Source organism: Drosophila simulans, chromosome 3R, assembly GCF_016746395.2.
Source record: "Drosophila simulans strain w501 chromosome 3R, Prin_Dsim_3.1, whole genome shotgun sequence".
Classification (NCBI taxonomy): domain Eukaryota; kingdom Metazoa; phylum Arthropoda; class Insecta; order Diptera; family Drosophilidae; genus Drosophila; species Drosophila simulans.
Genome location: NC_052523.2, coordinates 10,305,723 through 10,320,911, shown reverse-complemented (window position 1 = coordinate 10,320,911; position 15,189 = coordinate 10,305,723). Strand labels below are relative to the sequence as shown.

The window sequence follows — 15,189 nt, the reverse complement described above, 5'->3', positions numbered from 1 at the left end:
GAGCGCTGAACTTGTTTCATGCAACTTGGGCTTAGTGTGTGCCCGATCCCCTATGCCGAGCCCCGCACCCCTCGATTTTTTTTTTGCCTCTTAAATGCTGTAATAAGCCAACAACAGCGGCCAGAAAACATGTTTATGAAAAGAAAGAAATTCCATTGCAAACAAAAGAGGGAGCGCGAGGGCGAGAGGCGTGCGCTGCGCATGCGCGCCTGTAATCCAGCTCACTCACACACAGCTCACACATGCACAGACCCACTCAGCCGTACTCTTAAGCCTCTTTTTTTAAGATTTTCAGCCTGGAATCTTGAGGGGCTCTCTTCTTGTATGCCAGTTAAGCCCACAGGCACATTTAGTTATGCCGTGGTGGAAATATTTTTGCGAGCACAGCAGCAGAACAACAAAAACGGAAAAGTAGCACAACATGTCCAACAGGCGTTGGTTCACAAGGGGGTGGAGAGAGCGGACCAGGAGTTTGGGAACACGGTGAAATAGTTCGAATAAGTGGTGAATTTAAATTTCTTAATTAATAATATTAATTGTTTGCCTAATAAAATCTACATTAAAAAAAAAAAAACAACTTTCACTTAGAAATAGAAAATGTCTTAAATTTTAAGAAATAAATAAGAAATATTGCTTTTAAAACATCTCAACTTTATATTTGAAATTTGATATTAGGTATATAACATTCTTAGGAAATTAAAAACAAGTTCATTAAAGCAATGACTATTTGGTTCTGTGGTCTCAGTATCTCTTCATCAAGTATTTTGAATTCGAGGATGTGATTTTCAACTTTAAAACTCAACAAGTTCGTTGCCTAAGTCTTTCGGTTTCGCCTGGCAATGCCACCCTCCCACCATCTGTGGTGTGTTACTGCCTCGGTCAAGAGAGCGCGCCGCTCTCTTTCGCTGCTGCCGTGGTCGCGATCGATAGCCTCTGAGCTGCGGCTCGCACTCAGTTGCCATTTACCTGTCGACGCATCCAGGTGCCCGCGTGTCCCGGTCTCGTAGAAGCGGATCAAACGGTCTCAAGGCGCCGCTCTGCGTTGCGTGCCTACGTGTCCTACGGGTGTGTGTGTGTGCGAGAGTCTACGCTGGTGTTGGTGCCGTGAGTCAGTGAGCGCAAAAAAGATAACACAAAGAGCCATAGTGAAAGATCGAAACGCACACACTCTCACGCGACCTGCAATGAAAATAAAGTAGAGAAAAGAGTGCGCTAGTGTGTGTGTGTGCGAGTGGAATAACAGAGAAAATAAATGGAAATTAAATGAAGCTGCAAAAACTGCCAAATAAACAAAGTGCTATGCGATGCATAAATGAGAAGCCAAACGGAGTTACCTGTATAATCATCAAGGTAGAATGGGCGATCACAACTTATTAAATTGCAATTCGAGGTTCAGGTTTTCAGGCCCTCTCTTTCGCTCGCCCTCTCGCTCTCTTTGTTTCTGTATGGCTTCGTTAAGCATATATTCCATAGTATTCTTTATTAATATTGCACGATCGTAAAACTTTAATGAAATTATTCGTACGCCCATTCCCTGTGACACCTCGCATAGGAGGAAAACTCTCGACCCCAAACTAAAACCAAAGCCAAAACCCAAACCAGTTGCAAAAGTTGTCACATTAAAATCACACCTTTGGAGATATATATTTATTGTTGTTGCTGCACCACTTTGGCATATAACTCGTTCGCGATACAACCACCGATGCAGATGCGGATGGAGCTGGAGATACACCCTCTCCGCGAGCTGGTTGCATGCAAATTATACACGTAGAGGAAGTCGGGATCTCTCGACTGGTCATTAACTCAACTAGGAGTTGCTGCAACGGATATGTTTATGGCCAACTGATTGAATTTCATCCTCACACAAACGCATGCTCTCGGCAATTATACGCCAAGCGACTTTCCTTTTTCCCCCGCGAAAATAGCTATATTCATATTTTTCCTGGAACTCCACAGTGCCCACCAGATAGACAGATACATATGTAGAGAATTCTATCCAGCGTTGGGTGATCAGAGGTATGGCACACGTGTTGGCCAAATGTTTTCGGCTCTTCACATCATTAGCAAAGTGCCCGAGGGTTTGCCCCTGTAGTTCGGTTAGCTGGAACCATATACTCGTATACCCAGCAAAAAAAACCAACCGAAACCGAAACAAGCAGACGAATTTATTATGTTTGACTTCTCCCTTGTAATCTTAGCATGGCTAAATGATTACAAATTGGACATTTGATATCACAACATTTTGGCATTTGTGTCGGGCTCGCACTTTCCCAGCCAGCGGCTATTCGCAATGAAAGCGGGCAAAGATCGCCCGCTTACTCGCGCATTTACCAGCTATTTCAAATATTTCCTACAAAAATGTCAACATATGCGCATTGCAATGACAGGCCAGCCAGCGAGCCACTTGGCCACTTGGAGAGCCAATGCAATCCACAATCCAGAGGTCCAACAATCCAGCAGTCCAGCATTCAGCCATGGCCCGCAGCCCCAATCAAAGCCAAAAAGCTTTCAAGCCAAAAGGCTGCCGCCATCGCAGTTGCCGACATGGAAAAGCCACTCGCCGATTTCATGAGATTTTCAACAGTTTCTTTTTTATATTTATTATTTCTATATTTCGAACTGCCTTGGCGGGGATACATCAACTACTTGGGAAATGTAGCTATCCATTAATATATTCACTAAAATTCATTATCCATTTTAACTTTCATATTTCTAAGATGCCACAATATATTAGTAATTAGTTTGGTTTTTTGCGTATTACGATATATTTTATATAAAATATTTATGGCTTGCATTTTTACTATCTAGTTTGAGGGGAAATATTGCTAATTGGTTTTAACATTTCAATAAAAGGCAGCATTATAAAATATACCATATTTATTTATTGCGCTTAAATTTTCATTTTACGTATAGAGAATCAGGGATTTGGCCTTTAATCTGAAGAGCATTTTTAATTCGGCTCTATCCGCCGGCTAATCGACTTTCCTTTCTTGTCCGCAACTTTTATTGTATGTCTCCCTGCGCTGTGTGTGTGCGGGTATTTATGTGTCTGTTTGTATGATTTCATAGCTCTTGCAACAGTGCAATCAGCAAATACTAAAATGCAATGCGACGTATTTTTTATTATTTATTTTTCCTTTATTTTCATTTTTCTTGACTTTTTTTTTTTTCTGCTGTTGTTGTCTCGAAAGCCAAAGCTTGCCGCGAATCGTGGCCAAGAGAGCTCGGTGGCCGGAGTTGCAGTCTCTCACGCCACAAGCGACAGTTTTGTATTAGAAACGGCAACTTGTAGCTGCAGCTAGTTACGAGCTTGACGATTGCCAGCTAGAGCAGGGGGGCAACTGGCGAGGGGGGATGGTGAGGAGAGGGCGGCGGTGCAGGTGCGCGGGGGGAGGCAGCTGGAATGTTGTTTCTACTTGCTAGTTGGCCATGTTGCCGAGTGACTGACATAGTTGCTGCCACAATTGTTGCTGTTGTCGTTGCCGTTGTCGCAGGGCATTGCGGGCTGAACTTTAAAATTAAATTTGTTAAACAATTTATGTGTAGCATATTAGATGGCGGAAAAAAGCAGATAGGCAACCTATGCGGGCGTCTTTTGGCTTAGGCTTGGTCTTTTGGCCATGCGGGCCACCACCACACGGATATAACCTGTTTCGCTCTCTTTCTCGACGGATTCCGATTTCCGAATGAAAAGTGGCCAAGAGACGGGGACAAAACGGTGCTTTTCTCTTGCACTTATCACTCGATCATGGCCATCTCTCTCCCTCGCTCTCTCTCCCTCTCTCTCTGTAATGAAATGTAATTTGAAAAATTGCGCGCGGCAAATTGTTAGCTTCTTGTTAGAGAGACCTCGTTGTCTTGTGCAGAATTTCAAATATTTTGTCTTAATTAAAATTATCCGATCTCTGTCTTCTTTTAGCAGCCGTCTAGCAGCGAAAAGTCGGGCAATGCTTTTAGATAAATTAACTCTGACATTTGGTCCGTCAAGCATTTGTCGCTCTTTTGCATTTGCTCGACATTTTTATTGGACTTTGACTTGGCCTGGATTTATGTGTTTCGAATTCGGGGATCTCGGTAGAGGGGATCTCGGATCTCTGAATCTGGGTATCTGGGGATTAGCCGTGGTGCCATCATTCACGTCCGCAATTGTGCTGGCCCCGTCAAAGTCAGCACTGCCCCTGGAACAGCATGTAATTTGCAATGAGCTCGCCTTGTTTCTGGGCCCCATTTTGTGATTTATTTTGCCCGGGCTTGCTGTTTAATTTTGAGCTTAAGGCACAGTCACTGCCAAAAGTTATTTTCGGGGCCGTGGCGCAGAACAAAAGACTCAAGCAACGAACTGGAAATTCGCTTGGAATTTGAATTATGCTCGAGTCGAGGATGAGAAGCTGGCCAAGAATCTGCCTTTGATTGATGACAGTCTCAATGTTTCAATCGCCGCGTCTGCGTCTTCACGGTTGTTATTGTGTTCACGGTTCATTATATAAGATTCGGTTTAATTAGTTCGACTAAAATCTGCGCGTTCTTCTTTAATGGCTCGGGTGAAATTTTTAGTTACAGATAATGACGAAAGAAATGGCACAAAACCATTAAAGAAATTTCGTAAAAACTTTAAAGGCAAGTCCCATTTTGATGGATAGCGCGTAGACGTCAAGAAATCAATTTATATATATACATATATATATATTAAACATTTTTTGCACTATCAGATCAATCAGCGCTGAACAAAAAGTGAGCGATGGCCAAGTGGAAATTTAAACTAGTTTTTCCACAGTCACTGAGCAGCTTCCTGAGAAAGTTTTTTTGCCTAGGTAATTGAGATTGCAGAATCTACAAATTGAGACAAAATTCCAATAATTTACAGTTAGAGCGGGGAAGGAGTACTATATCCGCCGATATCGCATAGCTCGAAATCAAGTCGAATGCTCTAATTAATTTCGCTACGACCACATTGAGTCTTCATGCATTCGTTCCATCCAATACTTTCTACCATATCAATCTCTTTCTCCAACTTCCCATCTACGGCCTATTCAGCTGGAACCTTTATAACGAGCACCTATTTATGCATGCATAGGCAAAAATATAGCCCATTCCGAAATGCCGCCCATACATATTTAATAATACGAGCACATTCTCCCCTCTTTCTTCTGGCGAAACATTTCGAATTCTTTGTGAACTGTGTCAACTTTCAATTCTTTTCATCGCATATTTGCATAGAGACAACAGCAACACGAGAAGCCACAGAATTCGGGTTCATTTAACTTAACTGAACGGTTAACCGAGTTTAGCCATTGTTGCGGCCAATTAAATGTGTCGAAATAAATATTTAAGCAATGCCTAATTGCCACAGAATGGCAGCGAATAAATAAATTTCGGGGTTCTTAAAGGTAGTAAGTGGGTAAGCCAGTTTTGGGAAGACGTTAGGCCGCATAATGGGTTATTTAATTACCTTATGAATACAAATAATGTTAAATAGAAAACGAGTCGTAAGCATTTTATAGGGTGTTTAAATTGCGACTGTCGCTTGGCTTATTAATTCACCTATAAAAGCTGTTTAATATTCGTACCTTTTGCATTTATCAACTTACAACTCAGTCACACATAAATAATGCTGTTAAAATGGCTATATCTCGGTTTGATCTTAATAGTTATTACACCTCAGATTAGCACTTGTAAGTAGATGTGCAACTTATATTTGAGACTTGTTAAAGTTATTAACATCTGTCAATTTAGATAGAGCAATATGCGTTTTGCCTAAAAATACTGGCAAAGGTGCGATTTGGAAAATTCGCTGGTACTACGACAGAAATTGGAGAGTCTGTCGGAAATTTAGATTCAATGGAAAACGTATCAGTGGAAATGGAAATGCAAATAACTTTGCAACTTGGTGGCATTGCAAAAAGAATTGTCTCTAAATTTATAATATTTAATATTTCATAATATTTAAGTTACATGTATAGTACATAACAATCAGGTTATATTTGAATTAAAATTTCACTGTAACTATATACTTCTTTCTCACCTGCTTTTGTTTACTTTTACAAATGCCTAAAAAGGCAGCTTAAATGCATGGCGAATGATTAGAAGCAAACAACTAACACAATATTTGGCTATCATAGGCAATATAAGACAAACACTGGAGTTTGTTCTATACCACCTGATTTAATATAGCTCTCTAGTTCGAAAACAATTGTTGGTGGCATAAAAGTTGTCAATAGCTATTTATTCTTGTTAGTTTCAATTGTATCACCATGCTGTTCAAGATATCGTGTCTCCTCATTCTTTTGCTGCTCTGTCTGCAGCAGAGTCATTCGAGTAAGTGTGGATTCCCACTCAAAAAGTAACTTCATAAACTCATCGACTATGTGATTTTAGTCAAACGCAGATGCCTCCAGCCACTGGATGTGGGCAAAGGCAAGGCCTATCTGCGCAATTGGTTCTACAACTCCACGTCGCAGAGGTGCCAAAGGTTCATCTTCTATGGAGGTGCGAGCAATGGCAACAACTTCCATACCCAAGCTCGATGTCGCAAAATTTGCCTAGCCCCAGTTTCTCTGCCAATTAATTTGAATTCCACTGGCGCTTGAAAAGAACAACGATTCGAATCAAACAATAACTAATAAATGAGACTTAAATACGCTAAGGCCAGTCGAGCTAATTGCATTTTGTGTGAAATCGCTGAGAAAATCAAGTTGATGCTGCGCCCATTTTCGCTGCCAAGAAATATTTACTATAATTTAAGCTCATACTCGTATATATTTATTCTTGTATTTTTCTTTTTTTTGTAAAACTTGTCAGCGCCACCCACTTTCTAGGCAGCGCCAGCTTGTTCCGCAGTGGGTGTCTATTTGCCCAGGAGGTGCTAGGCGGCGGGTGCGCTGACAACCCAATGGAGCTGCAGCAATAACAATTGCAGGCACAACTGCAGCAAAAACAATTGCAACAGCAGCACCATCAACGTTTTGCTAAATCAAAATTGACACTATGCAAAAAGCCAACCCACAGAGCGGCAATTGCTGGGGGAAAACGGTAGCCGCACACACACATAGCCACTCCGTGGAGCACATGCCTCTGGGGCCAAGACTTGGGGCCAGGCGCTCAGCATGCCAAGCCATGGAGGCCAAAAGGTGCCCGCTGTCCGTGGCGCCAAGATGTGGCCGCTGTTGTTGCTATTGCCGCACGGCGTTAGATTTCAACCATGTGCAGACAACGGTCGCCACACACAAACGTTGAAAATAGCAGTTATTAGTTTGACACAGCGCACAGTGTGCCCAATGTGATTAATATAGAGAAATAAAGTAATCAGGAAGGTGAAGAAATGGGGATTTCCATTAACGAGAAAGTGCTCAAAAAGATGACACTATCAAAAAGTACAAGATTGCCCATCGAACATCTACACACTCAGTTAATAACAGTAGTTAAAAGATATCCATTACATTTATTTAAATTTCACACTCTGCGCAGTTCCTTGTTTAATTGATTATTTATATCTTATTCAAACATTTTGCCCACTGTGCCGAGGCAGTCTTGCCATGTTCGAGTGCACTGTGGGCACCACGATGGCGACATTTGCTCATTAAGCATATTAAATAATTAGTACTTGTTGTTGTCATATTTTATGTGCTCGTTTGTGTGCTCGTTGAGCTCAGTTGAAGAGGCTTGGCTTGGACAGGGAAATATGGACAAGCACGTAAAGATGGAGATAGGAACATAGACACAGATCGAGCCAGATACTGAGCTGGACCAGTTTCCAATGGACGTCCGCCGATCGCTGGCCTTAGCTGGCTTTTTAATTTTTATTTGAGCAATAAAAATTGCGAAATATATACGCGGCTTAATTGAACAGCAATTGATTGAGCAACTTGACAGATACGAAGGTAATCCGGGATATAAATTTAATGGTAAGGACGCCAAAAAGTCTGAAGATAATACTCATTTAATTTAAATAAAATGAAGCGAAATTGCATAACGCATCGTAAATTCTCAGTTAATAATAATAATAATAATATAATTGTGAAGTTTATCCGGATTATTAATATATATTTACTCGCACATTACGTTTTATTTGGATAAAATGTAGATAAATTTACCAAATTATGGTAAATGCTCATACTTAAGTCAATATATCTTGACCAAAACTTTCTCCTTCAAATTTCTTAAACCTGGCTTTAATCTGAGTTCCAAGTGTTGGAAGACAAGAACTTTACAAGCTTCGTGCGTTGTTTACAACACTTAATGCGTTACTAATGATATTTTAGGCCCTTCAGTCGAGAGACAAAGCATAAGACAAACAAAATGAATTACATTTGCATGTAAATTTATGCAAATTCCATGCTGTGTTGCCCAATGAACCATTTGACACTTTTGTCCACACACCGAGCGTGCTTTATTAATTATTTATTGTCCAACTATTGTGAATTATGGCAATGGCTGGCCATGGTCTAGGAAAAAATCGAATGCCCCTCGAACGGATTGAATTGGGCTGGAGTGGACCAGAGTGGACCAGAGTGAAGTGATCTCTGGAGCTCGGAGCATTTTCCTTTCTTTCTTCGGGGATTTTCGTTTGGGGCTACGAACCAGTTGAGCGACATTCCATATGAGGCATACGCGACAGGCGGCGGCTCCACTTCACCTCGGATTCAGATTCAGATTTAGATTCTCAGTTTTTGGTTGGGTCTTGGTCTTGGTTTGGGTTTCGGTTTCGGAGATGCTAAGATTAATCAGCTGCCATAAGCCAAATGACAAGACATATTTCCGTGGCACCACCAAATGTGCTAGAGCACCGCGTTATTATTGCCAGCCTATTGGTGTGTTTATTTATGGCGCGGCCACAAAATGATACAACACAAAAATCAGAAATTGAAATTAATTTCAAATTTGATTACAATAAAAATAAAGCCGGGCGCGGAGCTCCACTTGTGAGTAGCTTTTGATTTACTCGTCCCAAAAGTATGCCACCCCAGCCCCATTTTTTCCGTAGGTGTGCCCCGTAAAAAAGCTCGGCCCCACCCAGAAATGCCACGGAAATTTGAAATAAATTTATAGTTTTCTATTAAGAGATGGTTTACAGATGGGCGAGTAAATTATGCAAAGCCCCCTAGCCGGAGAACGGTTATGGCTTCTGCCCAAATCTCTTGTTCTTGTGCCCAACTTGCCGAATTGGGTTACTTTCGGCTTAATTTAAGGTCTTAAGGTTAGGCCAAATTGCGGATGGCCACAAGCCAGCCCACGCCTCTGCTGCTTTGGCAGCCTCTTCCTCATCCCAAATACACAGTTCCCCCCATGCCTCACCCCGATCCTCTGCAGCTTCCCCAGCAAACTGGTTCCGGAGCAACAACAATGAATGGAGCTGGAGCTTGGAGCGCGACTCAATGGAAATGACAGCATACGTGTGGCCAAATAAAAGATATGCCCGTTGTTCACATATAAAGCTAAGCAATGATTTTTGTTCGGAGCGTGGGCGATCCCCTTATTAATTGTGAAAATATATACGTGCGCAGAACGATTTGTTTGCCGACAACCGATAATTCCAACAATCCCCAACTCATTTCACCCACCAGAGTCGAGTGCTGGATTTGAAAGGTCAAATGCAGTAAAGATTCGGAGGAGTGGTTTGCACAGCAATGTATATGCATTTTATGACTCCCAGTTATGCCGCACCATCGCTGCTTTTCCCTCTAATAATTGCGAATGGCATGCAGACCCACAAATGGCTACCCACACACTTCCACTTCGCCAGGCATTCCGTGTTCCCATGGCCATCGCAGATTTGAATTCCATTTACAGCTTGGCACACATATGGCTTTGTTTGGAGCCTTTGGGTTAAATGATATTAGGAAATTCCACCATAATTACAATTCAATTGGAAAAATCAGACATTTGTTTGCAGTCTTAAAATTACTTAATCTGAGATAGGCGTGTTCCTTAATAATGGATGCTAATTTTGTTAATATATATCTCAAAGGTGTGCCTAGTTATCTACACTTACACTAATGGACTTTATTGCACTATTAAAGAATTATATTAAAAGTATTCCTTATTTGTATATTATAGACCTTCGCGCCACTCTAGAGGCCTCCTAGCTGATAGACAAAGGATCCTCCGACCCGGAGAGGAACCAACCATGTCGCACAAGACGAGCAACCGTCGCAGCAGCGACCTGGAGTGTCCACTTGCTTCATTGGGCCGCAACAGCAATGCGGTACGTGACCACTACCACCATCCGCATCCGCTGAGCTCCAGTCCGCTGGATCCACAAGCCTACAAGATGATGTCCCGCAAGTCACCCAATCCCGGCCTGGAGGTGGCTGAAGCGCTGGCCTCGCGCAGCTCTACGCCGCCCAGCGACCAGGCTGTGGCATCCTCGACGGCGGCAGCAGTGCTCCATATGGTGCAGCAAAAAGCGGCTACCTTCGAGCTGAGAGGCCGGCACTCGCGACCAACCGATCAGCAGACCAACTATGGAGCCCACTCCACGGCTTCGGTGGGTAGGCATGCGAAGAAGTCCCCAGAACTACCAGCTCCGGCGTCGAGGAACGTGGCTCCCGTACCACAGCCGCGGAACTTCCTAACACTAGAACATGTCCTGCAATTTGGAACCCAGCGACCCAGTTGGATGCACGGCAACAGTGCGGATACGGAGGACTCGAGTGACAACAACGCGGGTGGCGGTGGAGCTGGAAGTGGCAGTGGTGGAGCTGGAGGACGAAGACGTGCCCAAGGTGGCCGCTGCAGTGTGCCCACTGTACTCAGCAGCAATGGCAGCGGCGGCAATGGAGCCCAGTACCTGCTGGACAAAAAGATGGAGTCACTGTATCTGGGCAACGCCCTGAGAGCCCTTCCCTTAGGCGCCGAGGCGAGTCAGTTCCAAAACGAACGCTACTACCTGGAGGATTACAGCAGCGGTAGCGGGAACGAGCGACTGCCAGGTGTGTAGACTTAAATCCAGGTCCTGAAATAATAATCCTAATCCTTTATTATCATCCCAGAACGCCTGCATCATCCGCGCACCTCCAGTCCCAGCGAAACGAGTGGATCGGATCGCTACCTGCTGAACCGCAGCTCCAACTCGAACCACCTGCACTCCAAGGGCCAGAGCCTGTCGGACGGGCTGTGCAACCTGGGCCGCTTCTCGCCCAGCTTGGATCAGGGCTATGCCACGCTGGTCTCACCCTCTCCCACAGGTCACCATTCAAGTGGCGGAGCGGGCAATGTGACCAATTCCACCACGGCCAGTGGAGCGGGAATCATGGCTAGCAGTACGCCAACTACAACGCCGCGAAGAGGAGCCTCCAGCAATGGATTGGGAGGAGGAGCAGCGTCTGGCACCGCCATTGGACCGCCGCCCTGGAACCGTAAAGGTCCCTTCCGCTGCGGTCCGCTCTTTGATCGTCTGCCCGACGAGGCCGTTGTACGGATCTTCTCATGGCTGGACAGCTGTGAGCTGTGCAACGTGGCGCGAGTCTGCCGTAGATTCGAGCATCTCGCCTGGCGGCCTATCCTGTGGAAGGTGATTTCGCTGCGGGGCGAGCACTTGAATGGCGACAAGACGCTGAAGATGATCTTTCGCCAGCTGTGCGGCCAGAGCTGCAATGGCGCCTGTCCGGAGGTGGAGCGCGTCATGCTCGCCGATGGCTGCCGCATCTCGGACAAGGGTCTTCAGCTCCTCACGCGCCGCTGCCCCGAGTTGACCCACCTTCAGCTACAGACCTGCGTGGACATCTCCAATCAGGCGCTGGTCGAGGCGCTGACAAAGTGCAGCAACCTGCAGCACCTGGATGTGACGGGTGAGTGCAGATAGTTTATTGGATCTTGGATTTTTTATGGATGATAATGATTTCATGTTTTAAATCATATTTTCTCTCAGGCTGCAGCCAGGTGAGCAGCATCAGTCCTAATCCCCACATGGAGCCGCCGCGTCGCCTGCTGCTTCAGTATCTGGACCTCACGGACTGCATGGCCATCGATGACATGGGTCTGAAGATCGTGGTCAAGAACTGCCCCCAGCTGGTTTACCTTTATCTGCGCCGCTGCATACAAGTCACAGGTGAGTTGGAGTGGATTACTCGTATGATAGATACGATACCATATGAATAACTATTCTTATCCCAAACTAATAGATGCGGGTCTGAAGTTTGTGCCCAGTTTTTGCGTCTCGCTGAAGGAGCTCAGTGTGTCCGACTGCCTGAACATCACGGATTTCGGATTGTATGAGTTAGCCAAGCTGGGAGCTGCACTGCGCTACCTTTCCGTGGCCAAATGCGAACGGGTCTCGGATGCGGGGCTAAAGGTGATTGCCAGGCGGTGCTATAAGCTGCGCTACCTAAACGCTCGAGGATGTGAGGCCGTGAGCGATGACTCCATTACGGTTCTGGCGAGATCCTGCCCACGTCTGCGAGCCTTGGACATCGGGAAGTGCGATGTGAGCGATGCGGGGCTTCGAGCTCTGGCCGAAAGTTGTCCGAACCTAAAGAAGCTCAGCCTGCGCAGCTGCGACATGATCACGGACCGCGGGGTGCAGTGTATCGCGTATTATTGCCGTGGACTCCAGCAACTGAATATCCAGGACTGTCCGGTGTCCATCGAGGGCTACCGGGCGGTCAAGAAGTACTGCAAGCGCTGCATCATCGAACACACCAATCCGGGATTCTGTTGAGATGTCCCAAGCCGGCGGTATCCACCACAAAGCACAGAGGCAGGCCATATGAGCACAGATATAAAGGGAATTTATGGGCAAAGAATACTCTTGAAAAACAAAATAGTTGATAAAGTGGCAGGCAAATTTTAGCCATACACGGACTTTTGGGATACAAGTCCTCAAGTTTTAGTTCAATGATTAACCGAGAGAATCTATTGGTTTGGATATTATTTATATAAAAAGCATATCTTAAAGTGTTCTCTTGAATCAGCCACCACTTTGCCCGAGCTAAATAAGATTATTGTAAATTGTATATATCAAACGGACGCAGGACAGGACTAGCGTAGAGCATGTTCAGTAGAGACTATGTCTAAGTAGACTAATTCTTGGAGTAATAAATTATTTTCCCCACCAGAAACGGTTCAGTGCTTAGGTTTTGACTTTTTCGCCTTTCTTCCCAGAGCGTCGAAAATGTTTGGTTTCAATTGCGGCACATGGTCAAGGATGTACGGAGGACGTACGTCCATACTTTCCCGAGTGTAGTGGTTACCGTTCTTGGTCCTGCGCAGCCGATCCAATTCGATGGTGGCCTTTATTGACGGCCTGGAACCCTCCGCTGGAGTGATCTTTATCTTGGTGCAGTTTCCGCGCTCCAAATAGTCAATAGTGGCCATCAGGGAACGTATATCAGCGATGACGGACGAGGTCTGCTCGTGGATTTTTTGCAGAGCCTTCAGATTGGCATATAGCCTGGCCAGCCGTTTGTCCACGGGGGATTGATTATTGGGATCGCAGTTCTTTTTCTGATGCGGAACTGAGTACTTGATGAACTGGCGTTCGTTGCCCTTCGGTGGTTTAGGAGTCTCCTTGCACGGCTTGGGCACCAACTGCTCCGACACCTCCATCAGTCGCACCTGCTCATCCAAACTGCTCAAGGGCAGCTTTCGCATTATGCGGCGCAGCTGCTTGCGCTTTTTGGGCGTGAGCAGGTGGTTGTGCTGAAAGCGCTCCACTCCGCGGTGCAAGTTCTCCATCATCTTTACCCAAACGTCCATGCTCTTGCTCTCCGCCTCGATTTCATTCTGGAGTCGTACGCGCTTTGACCGAAAGTGCCGTATTTGTCGTTGTAGCGTTTTCGCCTGATTCTGATCATTCAAATGCTCGCGGACCAGGCGGTCGTAATCCTTTTTCCAGTTGGGTTCCTGAGTCATTGGCTTAACTAGGGAATTTTGAATTTTTGAAAACGATAACTGACTATTGTTATCGATGACAAAGTAGTCGTGGTAAAAAATATTTAAGTAGTTCGTTTTTAAAAATATTTCGATTTCCTATGAAACCTATCGATAGGTCTGTATGAAAACCGTGTACCATCCCTAATCAGCTGTTTAATCCGCCTTTCGCCGCCTGCTCGTTAGTAAATATCTGGAGTAAAAGCTAAAATTTACCTGGTAGCTGAATACAATTATAAATCCCTTTCGAAATTAAGTGTTAAAAGTTATGTATGCATGTCTTTAGAAGGACGCCTTTTAAATAGTACAATTCGAACACGGAGGGAAAGTACAGTGTTGCGTAATTAAAGCGACACGTTTTTTGAGCCTCAAAATTAAGCTGTACACATAGAGTGCCGGAGATTTAACGTACGAATCCCAGGAAGTACAAGAAACCGACGTCATGGCCAAGTATATCGCCCAGATCATCGTGTTGGGCGCCCAGGCAGTGGGAAGAGCCTTCACCAAGGCGCTGCGCCAGGAGATCGCCGCATCCCAGGAAGCAGCACGACGGGCGGGTGGTGGCAAGCAGGGCGACAAGAGCGCCGAGTCCAACCTGCGCACAGGTAAGTCTTGGACACAGTCATGCTATCTATTTCACTATTCACACCTACTTATCAATGCAGGCATGACGCTGGAGGAAGCCAAGCAGATCCTGAATATAGATGACCCCAAGAACGTGGACGCTATCATCAAGAACTACGAGCATCTGTTTCAAGTGAACGAACGCTCCAAAGGCGGCTCCTTCTATATCCAGTCAAAGGTTTTCCGGGCGAAAGAGCGGTTGGACCATGAAATTAAGGCCCATGAGCAGCCGAGGTCGTCGAATACGGAAGCAGCTCAAGAGACGGCGGAGGAGTCTCAGAGCAGAGCGCGGCAGCGGCGCTGAGTGTCCTTGTTTTCCCAAACGAACTAATTAGCTGATAATTGTTTTAAAAACTACGTGTTAAGTACAAAAAATGAAAGTCTGTTGATGTAAATAGAGATTTACGAACATGAAGAGAAGTGTAAACAATTTCTGTAAACAACTTTACTTCCCGGGAACACAAATGTTATGAAATTCTTGTAAACTAACACGAATTAGCTCAGATGGTTAGGTATAAATATTTTACTCTCAGGCCAGCTAACTAGAATTTGAACAATTTTAAGATCACGCTTGCTGGAGCTTGAAAATAAAAATATTTTAAGCATCAACCAAGTTCCATGTCTTGATCTAGTTATGCTGATGTAAATATACCAATGCTGCAATGGGCTTCCAAAATTTCGAAATAGGAACTTGTAAAT

At 44.8% G+C, this 15,189-nt stretch overlaps 4 protein-coding genes across 4 annotated transcripts; 3 read left to right on the top strand and 1 right to left on the bottom strand.

Moving 5' to 3' along the window:
- The first annotated feature begins 922 nt into the window (after positions 1 to 922).
- LOC6727895 (F-box/LRR-repeat protein 7) lies at positions 923 to 13,051 on the top strand. Its single transcript, XM_016175393.3, has 5 exons — positions 923 to 1,350; positions 10,054 to 10,928; positions 10,989 to 11,786; positions 11,867 to 12,046; positions 12,120 to 13,051. Exons 2-5 carry the CDS (start codon positions 10,124 to 10,126, stop codon positions 12,653 to 12,655), a joined length of 2,319 nt encoding a protein of 772 aa, XP_016034501.1. The 5' UTR covers positions 923 to 1,350; positions 10,054 to 10,123; the 3' UTR covers positions 12,656 to 13,051.
- On the top strand, positions 5,563 to 6,757 carry LOC6727896 (kappaPI-actitoxin-Avd3b). Its single transcript, XM_016175392.3, has 3 exons — positions 5,563 to 5,672; positions 5,734 to 6,315; positions 6,376 to 6,757. Exons 2-3 carry the CDS (start codon positions 6,252 to 6,254, stop codon positions 6,585 to 6,587), a joined length of 276 nt encoding a protein of 91 aa, XP_016034502.1. The 5' UTR covers positions 5,563 to 5,672; positions 5,734 to 6,251; the 3' UTR covers positions 6,588 to 6,757.
- Positions 13,052 to 13,059: 8 nt separating the features above from the next.
- LOC6727894 lies at positions 13,060 to 13,864 on the bottom strand. The gene has a single exon (XM_002103213.4). The coding sequence runs from the start codon at positions 13,846 to 13,848 to the stop codon at positions 13,060 to 13,062; it is 789 nt and encodes a 262-aa protein (XP_002103249.1). The 5' UTR covers positions 13,849 to 13,864.
- A 444-nt stretch (positions 13,865 to 14,308) lies between these two features.
- Positions 14,309 to 15,099, top strand: LOC6727893 (mitochondrial import inner membrane translocase subunit Tim16). Its single transcript, XM_039294770.2, has 2 exons — positions 14,309 to 14,471; positions 14,532 to 15,099. Exons 1-2 carry the CDS (start codon positions 14,309 to 14,311, stop codon positions 14,792 to 14,794), a joined length of 426 nt encoding a protein of 141 aa, XP_039150704.1. The 3' UTR covers positions 14,795 to 15,099.
- The last annotated feature ends 90 nt before the right edge of the window (positions 15,100 to 15,189 follow it).

What these genes read in the sequence shown, in the direction of transcription:
- LOC6727896 (XM_016175392.3), top strand. Translation starts at nt 6,252, where the DNA reads ATGCTGTTCAAGATATCGTGTCTCCTCATTCTTTTGCTGCTCTGTCTG. An exon ending in TCTGCAGCAGAGTCATTCGA is followed by an intron (nt 6,316 to 6,375) that starts GTAAGTGTGGAT and finishes ATGTGATTTTAG; the next exon opens with TCAAACGCAGATGCCTCCAG.
- LOC6727895 (XM_016175393.3), top strand. Translation starts at nt 10,124, where the DNA reads ATGTCGCACAAGACGAGCAACCGTCGCAGCAGCGACCTGGAGTGTCCA. An exon ending in GCAGCACCTGGATGTGACGG is followed by an intron (nt 11,787 to 11,866) that starts GTGAGTGCAGAT and finishes ATTTTCTCTCAG; the next exon opens with GCTGCAGCCAGGTGAGCAGC. An exon ending in CCGCTGCATACAAGTCACAG is followed by an intron (nt 12,047 to 12,119) that starts GTGAGTTGGAGT and finishes CCAAACTAATAG; the next exon opens with ATGCGGGTCTGAAGTTTGTG.
- LOC6727894 (XM_002103213.4), bottom strand. Translation starts at nt 13,848, where the DNA reads ATGACTCAGGAACCCAACTGGAAAAAGGATTACGACCGCCTGGTCCGC.
- LOC6727893 (XM_039294770.2), top strand. Translation starts at nt 14,309, where the DNA reads ATGGCCAAGTATATCGCCCAGATCATCGTGTTGGGCGCCCAGGCAGTG. An exon ending in CGAGTCCAACCTGCGCACAG is followed by an intron (nt 14,472 to 14,531) that starts GTAAGTCTTGGA and finishes TTATCAATGCAG; the next exon opens with GCATGACGCTGGAGGAAGCC.